Source organism: Harpegnathos saltator, unplaced genomic scaffold (genome assembly GCF_003227715.2).
Source record: "Harpegnathos saltator strain DR-91 unplaced genomic scaffold, Hsal_v8.6 scaffold491, whole genome shotgun sequence".
In the NCBI taxonomy this organism is placed as follows: Eukaryota; Metazoa; Arthropoda; class Insecta; order Hymenoptera; family Formicidae; genus Harpegnathos; species Harpegnathos saltator.
Genome location: NW_020230306.1, coordinates 923,169 through 937,964, shown reverse-complemented (window position 1 = coordinate 937,964; position 14,796 = coordinate 923,169). Strand labels below are relative to the sequence as shown.

Sequence of the window (14,796 nt, the reverse complement as noted above, 5' to 3'; positions counted from 1 at the left end):
CGATCTTGCTGAATTCGCGGTTTCTCAGTCTTCGGAGCTCGCGGTAAAACCCATCAGCCATTTTACAGGCCTCAGAGTGTCCTTTCTTTAAACACGGGATTAACATGTTAACCAAGGGTCACCTCTTCAGTGGCCGATGAAGCGATCGGGATACATCCGAGAATGGGCGATGATGGAGACGATCCTTAACGAAAACCCCCGATTACGTCTACCGCCTTCGTGCCTGTTTCCAGCGACGTCGACGAGACTTTAATCCAGGTAGAAACTCTATTCAGACCAAGACTTAAACTCAGAGATTCTGCTCTCATCGATATCCGCGGAAACAAGTGCTGGTCTGATGCGAACTTAACGCTTGACTTACGTCGAGCTACGTCGAGCGAGCCCGAGGTCCCTTCCTACCTCGGAAGGGTGTGTACCTGATGTGAGTTGAATCCGACTAGTATCGTAAAAATGTGATCCTTATCGTGTGACAAAGTCGTAGCCCCGAAAAGTAGCCCCGGCTATACAGACATCTGGCGAGATTACAATCGTCGTACAACGTAGAAACACACGTCGAGGAGATTCCCGAGTTCCAAGTTCAAGGACATCGTCGCTGCTCGTCCGTGGTGCACAGGGTGCTCGGACGCGGCTGGCTGCTCTCGAGGGCGTTGTTCTTCTCGTACTCCGGCGCGACCGGCGGCTCCCGGTCGCCGCCTCCGCCGCTGCCGCCGCCTCCGCCGCCGCCGTTGGCGACGTTCGCCGGCGGGTCGGCGGCGACCGCCGCCGCCGCAGCCGCCGCCGCCGCCGCCGCCGCTGTCGCCTGCGGCACGTCGCGGATGCTTCTCAGCATGTAGCAGCGGCGGTGCGGACTGTGCCGGCTGTAGAAGCTGTCGTAGCCGCTGCTGGACGTGGCGGTGCGGCGCAACGCCAGCACGGCGTGATGGCCGCCCATGGGGATGCCGCAGCCGCAGCCGGGCAGCATGTTCCGTTGGCGCAACAGGCCGCGACGTGCGCCCGGCACGCTACAACCGCCGCAAGCGTCATCGATCATCACGCTCTGCAACATTGTCAAGGAGAGCGATCGACCTTTTAGCTCTTAGCGGTTCCCTAAGCTAGAGAGAGCCTCATAGGGAGAGAGTGGCAGACTGATCACGTGAGCAGGTCTCTGCTGATTCGATGGAGGCATAGAGTCTTCTGGACCAATCGAAATATCGATATCGAGCAAGACGACAGGTTGGTTGAGTTTTGAAAGCAGTCCAGCAGGCATTTTATATGCCTATGCACAAGGCAGAAAATTATGTAAATAATATATATTACGATTCTTCCATTCTATGTAAATCGAAGCGACAGATATTCTTTCGCAATTAATACTTATTACTTACGAATATCTGATTCTGATTGCTGGTATTAATTCGTAGGAGAATATCTTCGTGTGCGACTCTCGTCGTAACCTCCTCTAATGATTGACGGATGTACGTCAAACTGCTTTAAAAACTCACTGTATGTAAAGACGACCTTCTGTCGTGCTTGCTATATCGATATTCTAATTGGTCAGGAAGGCTTTGTGCCTCCATCGAATCAACCGAGACCTGGTCACGTGATCAGTTTGCCACTCTCGTCCTATGAGGCTCTCTAGTTCTCGCATGCGCGCGAGGGGGCTGAACGGCTGGCGGCAATTTCATCGGCGGCTCGAACGAGCCCGCCGAGCCGGCGGTAAGATTGCGGAGAGCGATCCCCCTCGTGCTTTTGTGTTACTTGAAAAAATGCGCGCAAGTGCCGCTGAGGTTTTGTGCACATTGTGGATGTAAATTTAGAGATTAACTCGATAACGGCATGCTTGCTTCGGAAACGCGAAGGAAGGATTGTCAAGTCTCCGCCATCGATCACCCCACGGCGAGCTCACGACGAGTCTCTGATAGCACGAAATCACGTCCGACGCTTGATCGTCTAATTCGTTCACGAAGTTTCGTCTCGAAGTGGTGTTATTGCGAAGGGATATACCGCGTCCGCTGCTGAAATTGCGGGAGAATTCCTTCGTTAAGTTTGATCGTCCAATTGACTTTTCGTCGATTTCAGGTCGCGTATATTCATTTGCTCGCACGCGTGTTTTCACGTCAAGATTACCCACCGTATGGGACTTTACGGCCAGAATTTTGCTCTATATGCAATTTTCGATATCAGCGCGTTATTGCCCAGCCGATATTGGGTTCGGTATTAGATTATACTCGAATGATAATTCGGGTCCGATATTAGCATTCTTGAATTCGAGCATTCGCCAATCGCGAGAGCGAATTTTTCGCGTAATGGTCGGCATTAATCTTGAAATCGCGCGCGTACCGCACGGGAAAGATAATAGATTACATACGGAATTACCTGCGCCGAATTTCTCGAACGAGAGAGAGACGCGCGAGGTTTCCTATCTTCTACGCCGAAAACTTCCGATGCTCTGGAATATATATATACTCCAACAACACCTCTGCACAGCGCGTATCACGTGTCGTGATGACCACACGGGCTCGCCACTCGTCACAGCAAGAGCACGCGAGCTCGCATACGCGCGAGGTGCGAACCGCCGAGAAGAATGGCATTTGTTTCACGTTCCCGCGTTGACTTTCCGCCGAGATACGGACGTTCGAAGCTTTCGAGAGCGCCGGTCATCGCGTATTCATTTGCTATTATTATTAAAGTATAATTTAAACAGCGCTCCGAAACAAAATCTCCGAAGCGCAGGTACGTATAGTTCGCCGGGGCTTCTCGCGATTTTCCACCTGACTGTATCGCGCGTGAGCCTGAAAATTGCACACGTAACTCCGACTGCAACGCTAAAGCGTATGATGACGGTCCGGTGTGCCGCGCGGTGTCTGTGAAGTTAGCACGACGTTTTAAAAATTATTAAAAAACAACGTTAGATCCAGTAACATTTTTCATAGTTCTACAGTTCCTGATAAAAATAAAAGAAAGTATCCCGTATTCTTAAGGGGACTGGAGGACTCAGATTACTGAAAAATCGTGCTTGTATTCGATAATATTTTGTGGCGAACTGAATAAATGTGAACAAGAATGAAAATTTTTGATATATTTATATAACATATGAAGAGTAGAAAAATTTTGTTCATTAACAAATATTCATATAAATATCCACTTAAATTTTAAACGCGTTTTTCTCGAAATTTTATTGTTCCACCTTTTGCAGTGGTTTCTCCGAGACTGAGCTTCATTTTCGATTTGAAATTTTAAAGCAATAATATTTGTTCGTCTGGCTATCAGGTGAACCATGGACAACTCCGTCAAAATATTTCATTTCGAGATATTATTTTTTTTATTGTAAAAGGACAGAAAAATTTGAATTTTTTCCTAATAATAGCTGCCATTTTGTTAATTTTGTTCAATTTTTTTTTATAGCGTTTCACCGGATAATGATAAGCCTCCTTAAGATTTCTAGCTAAAATTCGCTCTGATCGGACCACCGAGGGCCGAGATATTACTGCAAAAACGACAACTTGAAAAAAAAGAGGAGAATATATTTCAGCTATATATATATCGTATATTTATATGAGTATTTGTTAATAAACAAAATTTTTCTACTCTTCACATGTTGCATAAATATACCTAAACTTTTCATTTTCGCACATTTATTCAGTTCATCGGAGAATATTGGCAAAAACTTTTGGCACGATTTTTTGGCAGCAATCTGACCCTCCAGTCCCCTTAATACCAAAGAACCGAAATTGAAAAAATGTGCTAACTTCACAAAAAGAGCAAAGAGCGACGCGCAATCATCATTGTAATCGGACCGTGGTTTGCATCGAACGATCCGCCGCTCGCCGATATTTCCATATCGCAGAAGAGTCGCAGCGACGTGCAACACATTGCATTTTGAAACTCGGACTGTCCCTGTGCTAATCGCGGCCGTCAATTAGTCTTATAATATATTGAAAAGTCGACCGAGATAGATTTCTCGAGCTGGGGCATTAATCTGCGATTAAACGCGCGATTGCGATTTAGTCTCGAGTGGAAGAGAGACCGCATTGTGCGCAGAGTTTAATCTCCTGTTTTTTTTTTTTGTAATATGTAAGGGTAAATTGTAGTTCAATTTTTGTTTCATTCGCGTTCTCGTTGTGCGCTTCGACTGCGTGTGAGCGTGCGAAAACTTATCGCGGTTCGGTCGGTGATGTTCCGGCGTGGAAAGCAGCGGGAGAACGGTTTTGATAGTTACAACTCGTTAATCGAAATGAAAAAATTGTGCAACTTCCATGTGCTATTATTACGTCGGGCCGATTGATCGAACCAATCGAGGCATCGAATTCGACCTACGGCAGCGTGCAAACGGTAATGCAATATGAAATGCGTCGACCATATCGTATATATCAGCCGCGCCGAGCTGTTATAATCCTGTTATCTTAATCTGTTTACGCAAGTGGACATCATACACTGGTCCTGCATAATGCAATAACCGATCTCTCTCTCTCTCTCTCTCTCTTTCTCTCTCTCTCTCTCTCTCTCTCTCTCTCTCTCTCTCGCACATTACACGCGTTGTCCACCGTTCGAGGCAAGAAGCGAGTCTTCGTCGATTAGTTACGGGTTTAGATCGGAGATTTCTTCCAGGGGGGCGAATTCTAATTTGACTGAGCTCGTTGAGATTGAAAGTGGCTGCACCGGCTGGTCGACGACGAGGCCTCGCTTAAAAGCCCGCCCTGCGGGCATCGATCTCGCGATCACGCCGCGACATCCGCGTCGCGCGATTTTCGTCACGCACGCACTATAATTTCGCTCACGCTCGCGCGAAGAATTCATATTGGGGCGTCATTCGGCGTAATCGCTGGTCCCTCGTAATCTGCTCGTAAATTGCAGACAAGCGCGGAGAGCGGTTCACCTCCTCGGCCATATAAATTCCAATCGGCGAGAGAGAGAGAGAGAGAGAGAGAGAGAGAGAGAGAGAGAGAGAGAGAGAGAGAGAGAGAGAGAGAGAGAGAGAGAGAGAGAGAGAGAGAGAGAGAGACGCACCGGCCGACTGTTTTTGGGTAATCGATATCGGGAAGTGCACGTGGCAACCTGGGCTTGACCCGGGGTGGTGATTCCTCCCGTAAACACATGCGAACGCACGTGGATCTCGCAGGTGGATATGCACGAACACACTGGCGTGTTTTTTTTCCCGGACAAGTAAATGATCTCGCGAGGTGCGACTCGCTAACGGGACGCGTCGTGTTTCCGATGATGGCGGCAAAGCTCCGAGCTTTTTTTTCGCCCGTCGCAATTTATTTCGGAGCATGCCCGTGTCGCCGTCACGCATGTATGAATGTGCGATTAATAATCTGCGGAAAAACGCAGCCCGCGCGCATTAATGACGCCGACCGACTCGTCGGGCTCGGAATTGCGTTAGTTGCGCACGTTCGCGCCATTTATTTGGCGTCTCGCGTTTCGACATTTAACAGCGGCCGAAATGAATACCTGTGCGCGTTTCGCGCCCGACAATTCAGGCCGGCATGCCTCGGCCTCGGCCCTGACGCTCCGTCACGTGAAAATCGGCCCGGGAATATCTCCGCGATTTTCTGGCAGTTTTATTCGCGCAGAATTATTCATCCAATGGGGAACGTTTCTTATCCCGAGAGGACTGCAAGCGCGCGTATGCGCGTATGTGAGATCCTGCCCACTAACGCTAAGATTGCGAAGCGAATCCCGAGATCTCGGGTTATTCGCGTGAAATGGACGCGATATCTCTCTGTCTGTCTTTTTTCTGTCTGTCTGATTGCGAGTACACGGGAATTATGTGCCTCTTTATCGCGAGCCGTTATTTCCGCTTCTTACCTCGCGCAATTGTGAGTTTCAGCGCAGGCGTTCGTTCACTGGCCGGAACGGTGTAGGCATTTTTTTGCCCCTTTTGTTTTTCTGCTACGTCTCCTCGCTTGCTGGAGAAGTCGGCCAGCGCGCAGCAGCGGCGAGACTTTTTCAGCCGTGGCCGTAAATCGCAAATTTTCAACTTTAGCGGAGTTAAGGGACTTCATTCGGCACCGTGGTGTTTTCACGGTGCGCCGAGAAACTTTGTCCCCCAATCCTGCGCGGATCCAATTCACATAAAACGAAAATTTAATCCCCCACGAAATACGCGTTCGTACCTTTCCCGTGCAATTTTTACGCGCGGCGAATCGCGCGCGAAGAGAAAAGATAACGTTGCGGCGCCTTTAATTCGCCGTGCGAGTTCGGAAGGGCGAAATAAAAGAGCGAAAGGATTTCTCTTCCATCGTTGATACTCATCGCGAATGATTGAATCATCGAGTGATTTCATCAAAAGACTCCGAGATAATGAATATTGCTCAGCGGGCTGGGCGATATTCATAATTAATCGTGCAGCACCAGTCGGGTAAGGTTGGGTGTGTAAAATTTGAATACGCAATATCGCGGCGCGCGCGGAATAAAGTAAATAATTCGAGCCACGGCTATAATAGCAACGGCTCAATGAAATTCGCGAAATGTGCGTGTGCGGATACAAATATCACGCTTTCGCTCGCGCGATATGATGTTTGTTCGGCGGCTTGGCTGTTTCTTTCGCTCTTCCGAATATACGCGAAATACATCGGCTTTTTCCCGGACATCGCCCCGACGACGGGACGGTATTTGCCAGCGCGCTTGTGGACGTACAGCAGGAACGTGTGTATTCTCCGTACAATAAAGCGTCAATGTACATATCGACGTTAAAAGATACACGAGTAGTAAAGCTTTCAGGAAGTAATTTGAATATCGTCGCTCACTATAAACGGCCGGACGACGCGCAGCTCGGGAAGAAATGCGCGTAAGCGGACGTAAAGCGCCAGGAAGTACAAGTCTTCGCAAATAGGCTCGATATAGACACGCGCGCGTGTACGTAATACTGCACAAAGTATGGCAAGAGCGAGTATAAACCGGAGAAGGTGAGACTAAACACTCGAGGGATGTAAGACATGTAATAAAAACATTCTGAATTTAGCTGCGCACAGCACGGCTCTCCCTCATTCTCTCCGCTTCTCTTCTTCTCTTCCTATTTCTTTTTCGCGATATTAGGGTATGAATAAATTAATTTCTTTAGAGAGAGGATATATAGTGTGTGTGTATGCACACACACACACACACACACACATATTGTTGCATAATATAAATATTTAAAATTCCGCTCTGAAATTTCTCCCGCGTAGTGCATAGTTCTGTAGTTTGAAGGAAGGCAGGTTGAATCTGTTTTCAGCTGGTCTAATCTGGCTTCGAGTGAATAAGAGGACTCGCAAATGTGAGAACGCCACTTTGAAAGCGGCATCGCGGTACCTCGGTGATTTATTTCACATTGGGAAGAAGATCCTCCGTGGCAGAAATTCTAATTGGCACTCCACAAAGGAAGAGGCGCGAAAAAGTGTTAAAATTGAGTTAAAACCGTCATGTGCTAGTGTGGCTGTGTTAATTGCGGCTTTACGTGGGGAATTTTTTAAATAGCCGCATTCTTCTCCGCACGACGAAAATAGCTGCTAGCTCGCGATCATCGTATCTCACCTCCCTTTGTTCTAATTTAAAAAAAAAAATCGCAAAAATAATCATTCTTGTTATTTCGAAGCTTTTATTTAATTCTTAATGTTCGCATCTCGCCTTGTAATTTTCGATACTAGTGGATAATCCTTGATACACTCTGTCAATGTCAATGCGGAGAAGAGCTCAGAATAGGATGGATATTTCAGCGATTCAAACTGAACGAACATATCGAGGTGTCGATAAGCTTTTGAATAATGCATTTAACAAGCTATAAAAGTGGAAAACCGTGCGCTCTCGATTGTTCCAAGATTACACCGGATGTTATAAGGATCGTTATTATACATATTACTTATGCAACGTAGGAAACTTCACAGCCGCGAGCGCTACTAAAATACGTAAGAGATTCATACTCGATACTTTGTGACGGATTATATTGAAGCTTTGTCGAATCCAACCTACCTACACCCGAGGGCGAACGATTAAAACTCGGCCGAGACCGATGATTTAATCACAATATCGGCTCTATTGAATTTTAATCAGCAATCGCTATTAAATTTTACTACGAGAGAAACCGTGCGAAAATTTAACGCACACACTTACGTTTTATTGCATTTTGCACTTTATTACGCTTGTCTCCTGATTTGTTCGCAGTAATGCAAATTTTAATACATGAATAATATTATATCACATCGAGCGTCGCTTATCAATTTTATTATTTTGCTGTACGCGATAACGATAGTTACGATTTTGCACGCACTCGGTAAATAGAAAACACGCTGAATAAGCGTGCCATAGTAGCGACAGTTTTCTCTTCTCCCTGAAATTACTCCGGCAAAAGGATGCAGCGGATGAATATCTGTTTCTTTGTTCAGTGCAATTTCTTAATTGGTCTGTTTGAGAAGCCGCGACAACCGGGAGGTTAAGTACAACGCGCGAGATATCCTTAACCTACATCGTTTACCATCGCGACTTTGCATTTTATTTCCGACCAACGTCTACGTTCTTATTCATAGATCCGATGCAAATACGACACCGAACGCAGATCGATCGTGTCCCAGGTTCCACATCATGTCCTCGCGAAGTTTGAGTGCCTATTCGCTCGTTGAGTGCCGATTACTTCGCATTACCGATCTCCCCGGCGACGCGATATTTGTAAATTTTTTATGTTTACTGTCGCCTAGATGGACGTGCCTCCTCGTGGAATTTTTTCAGGACAGAATGCTGGAATAAAGGTCTCGTAAAAGTCAGAGGACCTTCTTCAGAGGCGTTATCGCGAGACGCGAGTATTTTTTCACGAAAACGCACTTTATTTTTACGACAAGCAAAACAGATATAGCTTCGCGTCACGCGTTGCAATAAATGAGCGTAAATTTATATGAATGGAACGAAGAGCAATTTTTTTTGAAATCCGTTTCATCGTAAATGCTCGTGTAAAGTCGCCGCGGAACCACGAAGGAGAAACGTAAGGATGTTCCGATCTATGCTGCGCAGCATAGATCGGAACATCCTTGTTATTGAATTTCTGATTGCCGTCAGTGTCTCTGCGATGGAAATTTATCGGGAAAATCGTTGGGGAAAAGCCGAGGACATATTTCCTCCAATAACAATCAGGGTTTACAAGGACGAACTACGTCGTCGCTGTATTAAAACAGAGCATGACTATGTATTACCTGTCAAAAACTGCTTTCGACCGAGTTCCGATGCTCGAAGAATGTTTTCCGAACGAGCGGAACAAAAAAGGCACGAACACGAAAGGGACCTCTGGTCGGTGCAAACATTCGTTGGAACAATACGTGCGGATGATCCACGCCGAAAAAAATTTTATTTCACTGCTAAAAAAGAAATTAGGCGGTTCACTTTCCCTCTTTTATAATAACGAAAATCGCGGCCGGAGGACAGAAAGAGAAAAATAAGTAGATGGTGTCGGCACAAGTAATCTGTATAGGACGTAAATACATGCATAGTAAATGAGCGATGAGTTGGTGTGAAAAGAGGAGAGACAGGCAAGGTAAAGCCATAAATATAGAAATAAAAATAAATAACTGAATAAAGGGACGAAATAAACAAATGCATAGATAAAATCTGCGAAAACAAGTGAAACGTACGTAAAATATAAATAAATACAGCAAAAATAAAAAGCATAAAATTTAATCGTTCATTCATGGATCATGGCGAAAGTCGAAAAAGGTGAGTGTTTCAAACATAATGGAACGTCACATTAGTTTAAAAGAAGTCTTAACGTATAATCATCAGAGGTAATGAGAAAAGTTCATTATCGTGTCTTCCCAATTGTCATTGAAAAAAAGAATTTTTCTTTTCACAAGAATATATATTCTGCAACTTATATTCTCTATAAATAGTAAGCCGCAGGTTTAATTTAATATTCTTGATTAAAATGTTAAACTTACTACAATCTAGAATGTATTTCGAATGAATTTGGTGTTTGTAATGAACTCATAATAGATTTATATGTAAATTTTTAAAATATAAACTGAGGATGAAATATAAAATGAGGATGAAATATAAACAAAATATGAATATAAACGGAAATATAAACCCGCGAAACAGTTAAAACAGGCAACTGAATGCGTGCAGCATTTCTCTGCACGCACGACTCGTTATCCCCCAATTATAAGTTTAAGATCGTCGCGCTGAGATCAATTAGAAGTTGGCCGACGCGAGCGCGAGAATTCCCCTCGTTTTTCCGACGAGACGCGATCGGGAAATACTTTTCTCGTGGAGCAGCAATGCATTCGTCCGGCGGACACTCGCGATCCTGCGAATCCACCCGGCGTACCGCGATAAACAGCGCTGCTTATTGTCACGTGAGGATGTGCAAGCTGCAGACAAGCGGTAATGCCGCGGAAACGAGAATGTGCTTATTAGCGTGCTCGGAGTGAAGAGCCTTGCGAGACGACGAGGACGACGGTGCGGTTGACGCGAGAGAGATATTCGTTATATACTCGGTTAAACAATTAATGCGCCGAGTGCAGCGCGAGAAACCCGTTGATCTCGGGGCGCTTCGTATCCGTCCTTATTCCCGCTTAATTGTGACGCACTGAATGCGAATCGCATTAACTCGCGACGCAGTCTCCTTCCCCCCTCCCGGAACTTGGATTCATTGTCGCAGATCACTGTACGCGGCTGGGAAGAGACCGATGTAATATTACTGTATAATTCATATCGCCGTTTACACTTCAGGTCCTTCGCACTAAAGTCTCGAGTAAGAGACCCGCTCACACTTGTTTTCTTCATCGCTCTTGTACTGTTGTTTAGTGTTTAATTAATTGCACTCTCTCTCTCTCTCTCTCTCTCTCCCCCCCTTCCTCCTCCTCTCTCTTGGTTTCCCCTCAAATAGTCTCGACAATCGTATAATTAATTTGGCACCGCGATGGAGGAAATCGAGAAAGACGAGGGAGACCCCACGAGTTTCGGCGGGGCAGAAAAAGCTATACGAGGAGAGAATAGGAAAATTGCTGCCGCCACTCGCGCGGCGGGGAATCGACGAGCGGAGAATTTAAACGAATTAATTAAATCGAAAGTTTAATTAAATCGAAGGCGTATTAAGCGGTAGACGGTATCATCGAGCGCAGCCCGAGCTGAAAACACGAAAAGTGCGGCTCGGTGCCGCTCGCGGACAATCCGCACGCCAACGAAAGAGAAAACGTTTCAGTCTCGCCTCTTGAAACGACGGAGGAAACGGTCAAGTGTATTTCGACGGAAATTAGCGGCCGGGGCTCTCCCGGTCGTCTCCGTACGTGGCACGTCGCAACGACAATCGCTCGTGGATGATGCGACGGAGCGTGCAAAGCTCGTGTCGCGTTTGCGTTGTTATAATCCGTTCGGAATTTCGCTTCAACGACGCGGAGAGATTTTCATGCGCGACAGATGGTGCTCACCGCCGGCGATAATTGCGGTTTTACCTGTTAACACCGCGGATATGTCACCGCCACCGGGCAAAACGAGCCCTGTTCCATCGCGGTTATTACGGATTGTTCTAACGGGATGTAAAAGAAGAGAAAGGATTCGCGCTCGGTGCTCGATCATCGAGTTGTTACGTGTGCCAAACATACAACGCGCGTAATGGATCGTTTGTGTATGTGTGTGTGCGTAGTCCGGCGGAGCAAGCTGTAAATTTCACCGTTCCGGAACACGATCGCGCTGTTAACACGTGCTCCCTCCCCTCCTCCTCTCGTCCTTGCACCAACTATTGTAACACGGACAATACGACAGGTTTAAAGGATTCACGGGCGAATTGTTCTTGTAATCTGAGCCCGTAAATAAATCTGCAAATTTATAGACACGACAACGGAGATCTCTCGCGACAACAGTGTCGTCGTCGTCGTCGTCGTCGTCGTCATCGTCATTGTCGCCGTTTGACGTGAGCAGCCCATGTCGAGCTACATAAGCAATCCCGTTCGTCGGCGCGATCGTTATTTCTCGGGCGTTATGGGACGGGCTTGCGTTAGCTTTAGCTTGCGTTCGACGATCAGGCAATATCGCAAGAGCGGCGGCCGCCGCGACGAGAGTGCCGGCGCCGTTTTATACCCATCGAACTACACTCGGCACTCCCACGGGAGCGGCTTTTTCATGCCGTTCTTCCCGCCGCGCCGGCGGGAGCGCCCTAGTGCGTGTCCTGATGGATTCGCCTAGCGACGGCCTCGACGTCGCAACTCGCCCGGCTGCTCCGTCGCGCCTTTATGAGCCGCTGTTGCCGCGATTCATTACGCGTGTTGCACAAGGTGTCCGAGAATGTTCAGACGGAGAGCCTCCTCTGGCATTTCGCGAACAGCCACGAGTGAAATTTCGACGGCGGACTGATCGGCCTCTCTCCTCTCTCTCTCTCTCTCTCTCTCTCTCTCTCTCTCTCTCTCATCGACGTCTCGGGATCTCACGTGGACGCTCGCAAATCGCTCGAGGAGCTCTCTCCTGGACCTGAGACCTGGTCCACCTGCGCGCAGGACTGGCGAGTCTTGAATTTCCGGACACCCCGTGTGTAACGAACGGAGACGGACGGACATGGCTGTGTAACGAGACATTGAGCACTTACTTTGCGACGGGGTTTACGGCGCGCCAGGCCATGGGAGCTGCGACGCAGGATCTCGGAGACGCTGCGACGAAAGTTGCGCGTCATGAAGCAGTACACCACGGGATTCAGGGCGCTGTTCGCGTGTCCCAGGAACAAGCAGTATGAGAGCGCGTCCGTTATCGATCTTCCTCCTTCTGCGAACAATTACCGGCGGTCTCTTTGTCTGCAGCGTTCTCCGATGAAGCGGTCCCCGTGCACGCGGGGAATTCATTAAAATTAATTAAAACGCCGTCGAGTCGCGCGGCGTCACGTTGCGCCGCGACGCGACATCGGGCACGCAGCGCGAATACACGCATGGCGGACGGACGTGTGGGCAGCGGGGAAGAATTCTCGCGACGGACAATGCGTCGCGGAGGAATTCCCGATGAAGACGCGAATTCTCGCGGTCGGCGCGACGGCGCTCCGGTCCGTCTGGAGGACGAGCGAGCCGAACCGGCCGACGCTCGACGATGAGAGACCTCGATATCTTCTCTTACCAGGCTCTGAAGCTCACCCTAAGCTCTTCCGGAGCTGTCGTTGCCATTGTATTATCTGCGTGCGCAGACATACCTCGAGTAACGCGGCACTTCAAGCGCGAACAATCCTCGACCGACGCGGGGTGCTTGCGCTGGCGATGAAGTTCGAGCGACACTCGGTTAAGGGCGATGCACGTGGACGCGAAGGCACGCGAAGGGACCAAGGTCTGGTATGCATGTATTCAGAATGCGTGGTTTGGTCATCTGATCATCGGATATTTTTTACGAGATGGAAATTATTTACATCAGACGCAAAGTAGTTTGCTATATTACCTTCGAGCGCTTTGAATAACATGAGGATGTCTCGGCTGGAGAAGCTAGCGTGCTATGGCTCTCTCAACATGTAAAAATGTTTAATATCTTTCAGAAGAAATTAATATCTCCCGGAGGACGGTAATATTCTTTCAGGAAAATTCTCTTTGCACATCCAGACACGCCGGGTCTCCTCCGGAAAATTGAATGAATCCTGAATGTCGAATAACGCGGAAACGATTATCTGCGTTGTTCGAGGATCACTTGTGATACGATGCGATGCGATACGATATGGTATGTCAAATTGTCGAAGTGACATATTCGCCGCCATAATGTATGTGTGCACGCGAAAATTTTGATCGGCCAATACCACAGCGTGTCGCGCAGCGGGAATATATTCATACCGAAGTCCAGAAATCTATATATTGCAACAATTACTTAATAATTTGCCCGGGAATCTTATTAGCTTTGCAATATGAATATACCACACGCGAAATAATTTCTCGCAATTCCACCAATTTCCGCCTTCAATTTTCTCCGCCTTCAATGATACGAGTATATCCTAGCTGAAAAAGTTAATATTGTATTTTTCTTCCCAGTGTATTAATAACTGTTAGTAAATGTTAACATCTATGAGAAAAAATTCCCTCCGTGTACGCAAATCCACGAACGACTGGAAGGCCGGCCCAGCGACTTTCGGTTTAGAAAATGTCAAGATTTTATCGTAAATAGCTTGACTGTAGCCTTCTTTCTTCTGTCACAAGAAAACGTGGAAATATTTTTAAATATTTTTAAATTTTTTAATTCGAATTATCATGTCGACAAAGACAAAGACACTGATTATGACGAAAATCAAACATCTTCGATATTCGAGTTAACGACTAATGAGCAACTCGGTTATTTGCTAATCATCGTGCCATTTATTAATGATCGATTAAAACGATATACAAATTAAAGCGAAATGCAACCAATATTCGCTCATAGTTGAGAAAACAGCGTTATTGTGTGCGGGAGTACCGTAAATAAATATCCTGTCTGTGTACTCTTGTATGTGGAACAAATTGCTGGCATTGTTGCCGCTGTTAACACCGTAACGCTTTAATTATTAATCACTGAGTGTGTATCGAGAAATTATTGCACGTGATAGCACAAACGGGCGCATTGTGACCCCGGTGAATTCTGGCTGAAATTTATCACGGCGCTAATATCGAGATTTCTGTATGCAGGCAATCGCGTTGAGTCTACGTTGATGCAACATTCACCCGTTTCTTTTTTTCCTTCTCACTTGACCGCAATTTTTAAATCATATATGCACTTGATATAGCTGATACGTACTTGAATCTCTCCCAGGACCGCCGCTGTATCGCTTCTCGCAAGCCCGCGATGCCGCTAGTCAATTATCTCGAGTGAATAATGAATTCGGCCCGCGTCGATACTTTTCGCCGGTGATGTGTAAAATCTGATTACGAGCAG

The 14,796-nt window shown here is 46.9% G+C and overlaps 1 protein-coding gene across 1 annotated transcript in view; it reads right to left on the bottom strand.

Moving 5' to 3' along the window:
* Positions 1 to 577: 577 nt before the first annotated feature.
* The window catches only part of LOC105184698 (orexin receptor type 1-like), a 38,791-nt gene continuing 24,572 nt past the window's right edge, over positions 578 to 14,796 (bottom strand). Inside the window, exons 8-9 of the mRNA XM_025302434.1 lie at positions 12,518 to 12,690; positions 578 to 1,036 (exon numbers count right to left, since the gene is read on the bottom strand). Of these exons, the coding sequence (XP_025158219.1) occupies positions 578 to 1,036; positions 12,518 to 12,690 (632 nt within the window). The remainder of the gene's footprint in view (positions 1,037 to 12,517; positions 12,691 to 14,796) is intronic.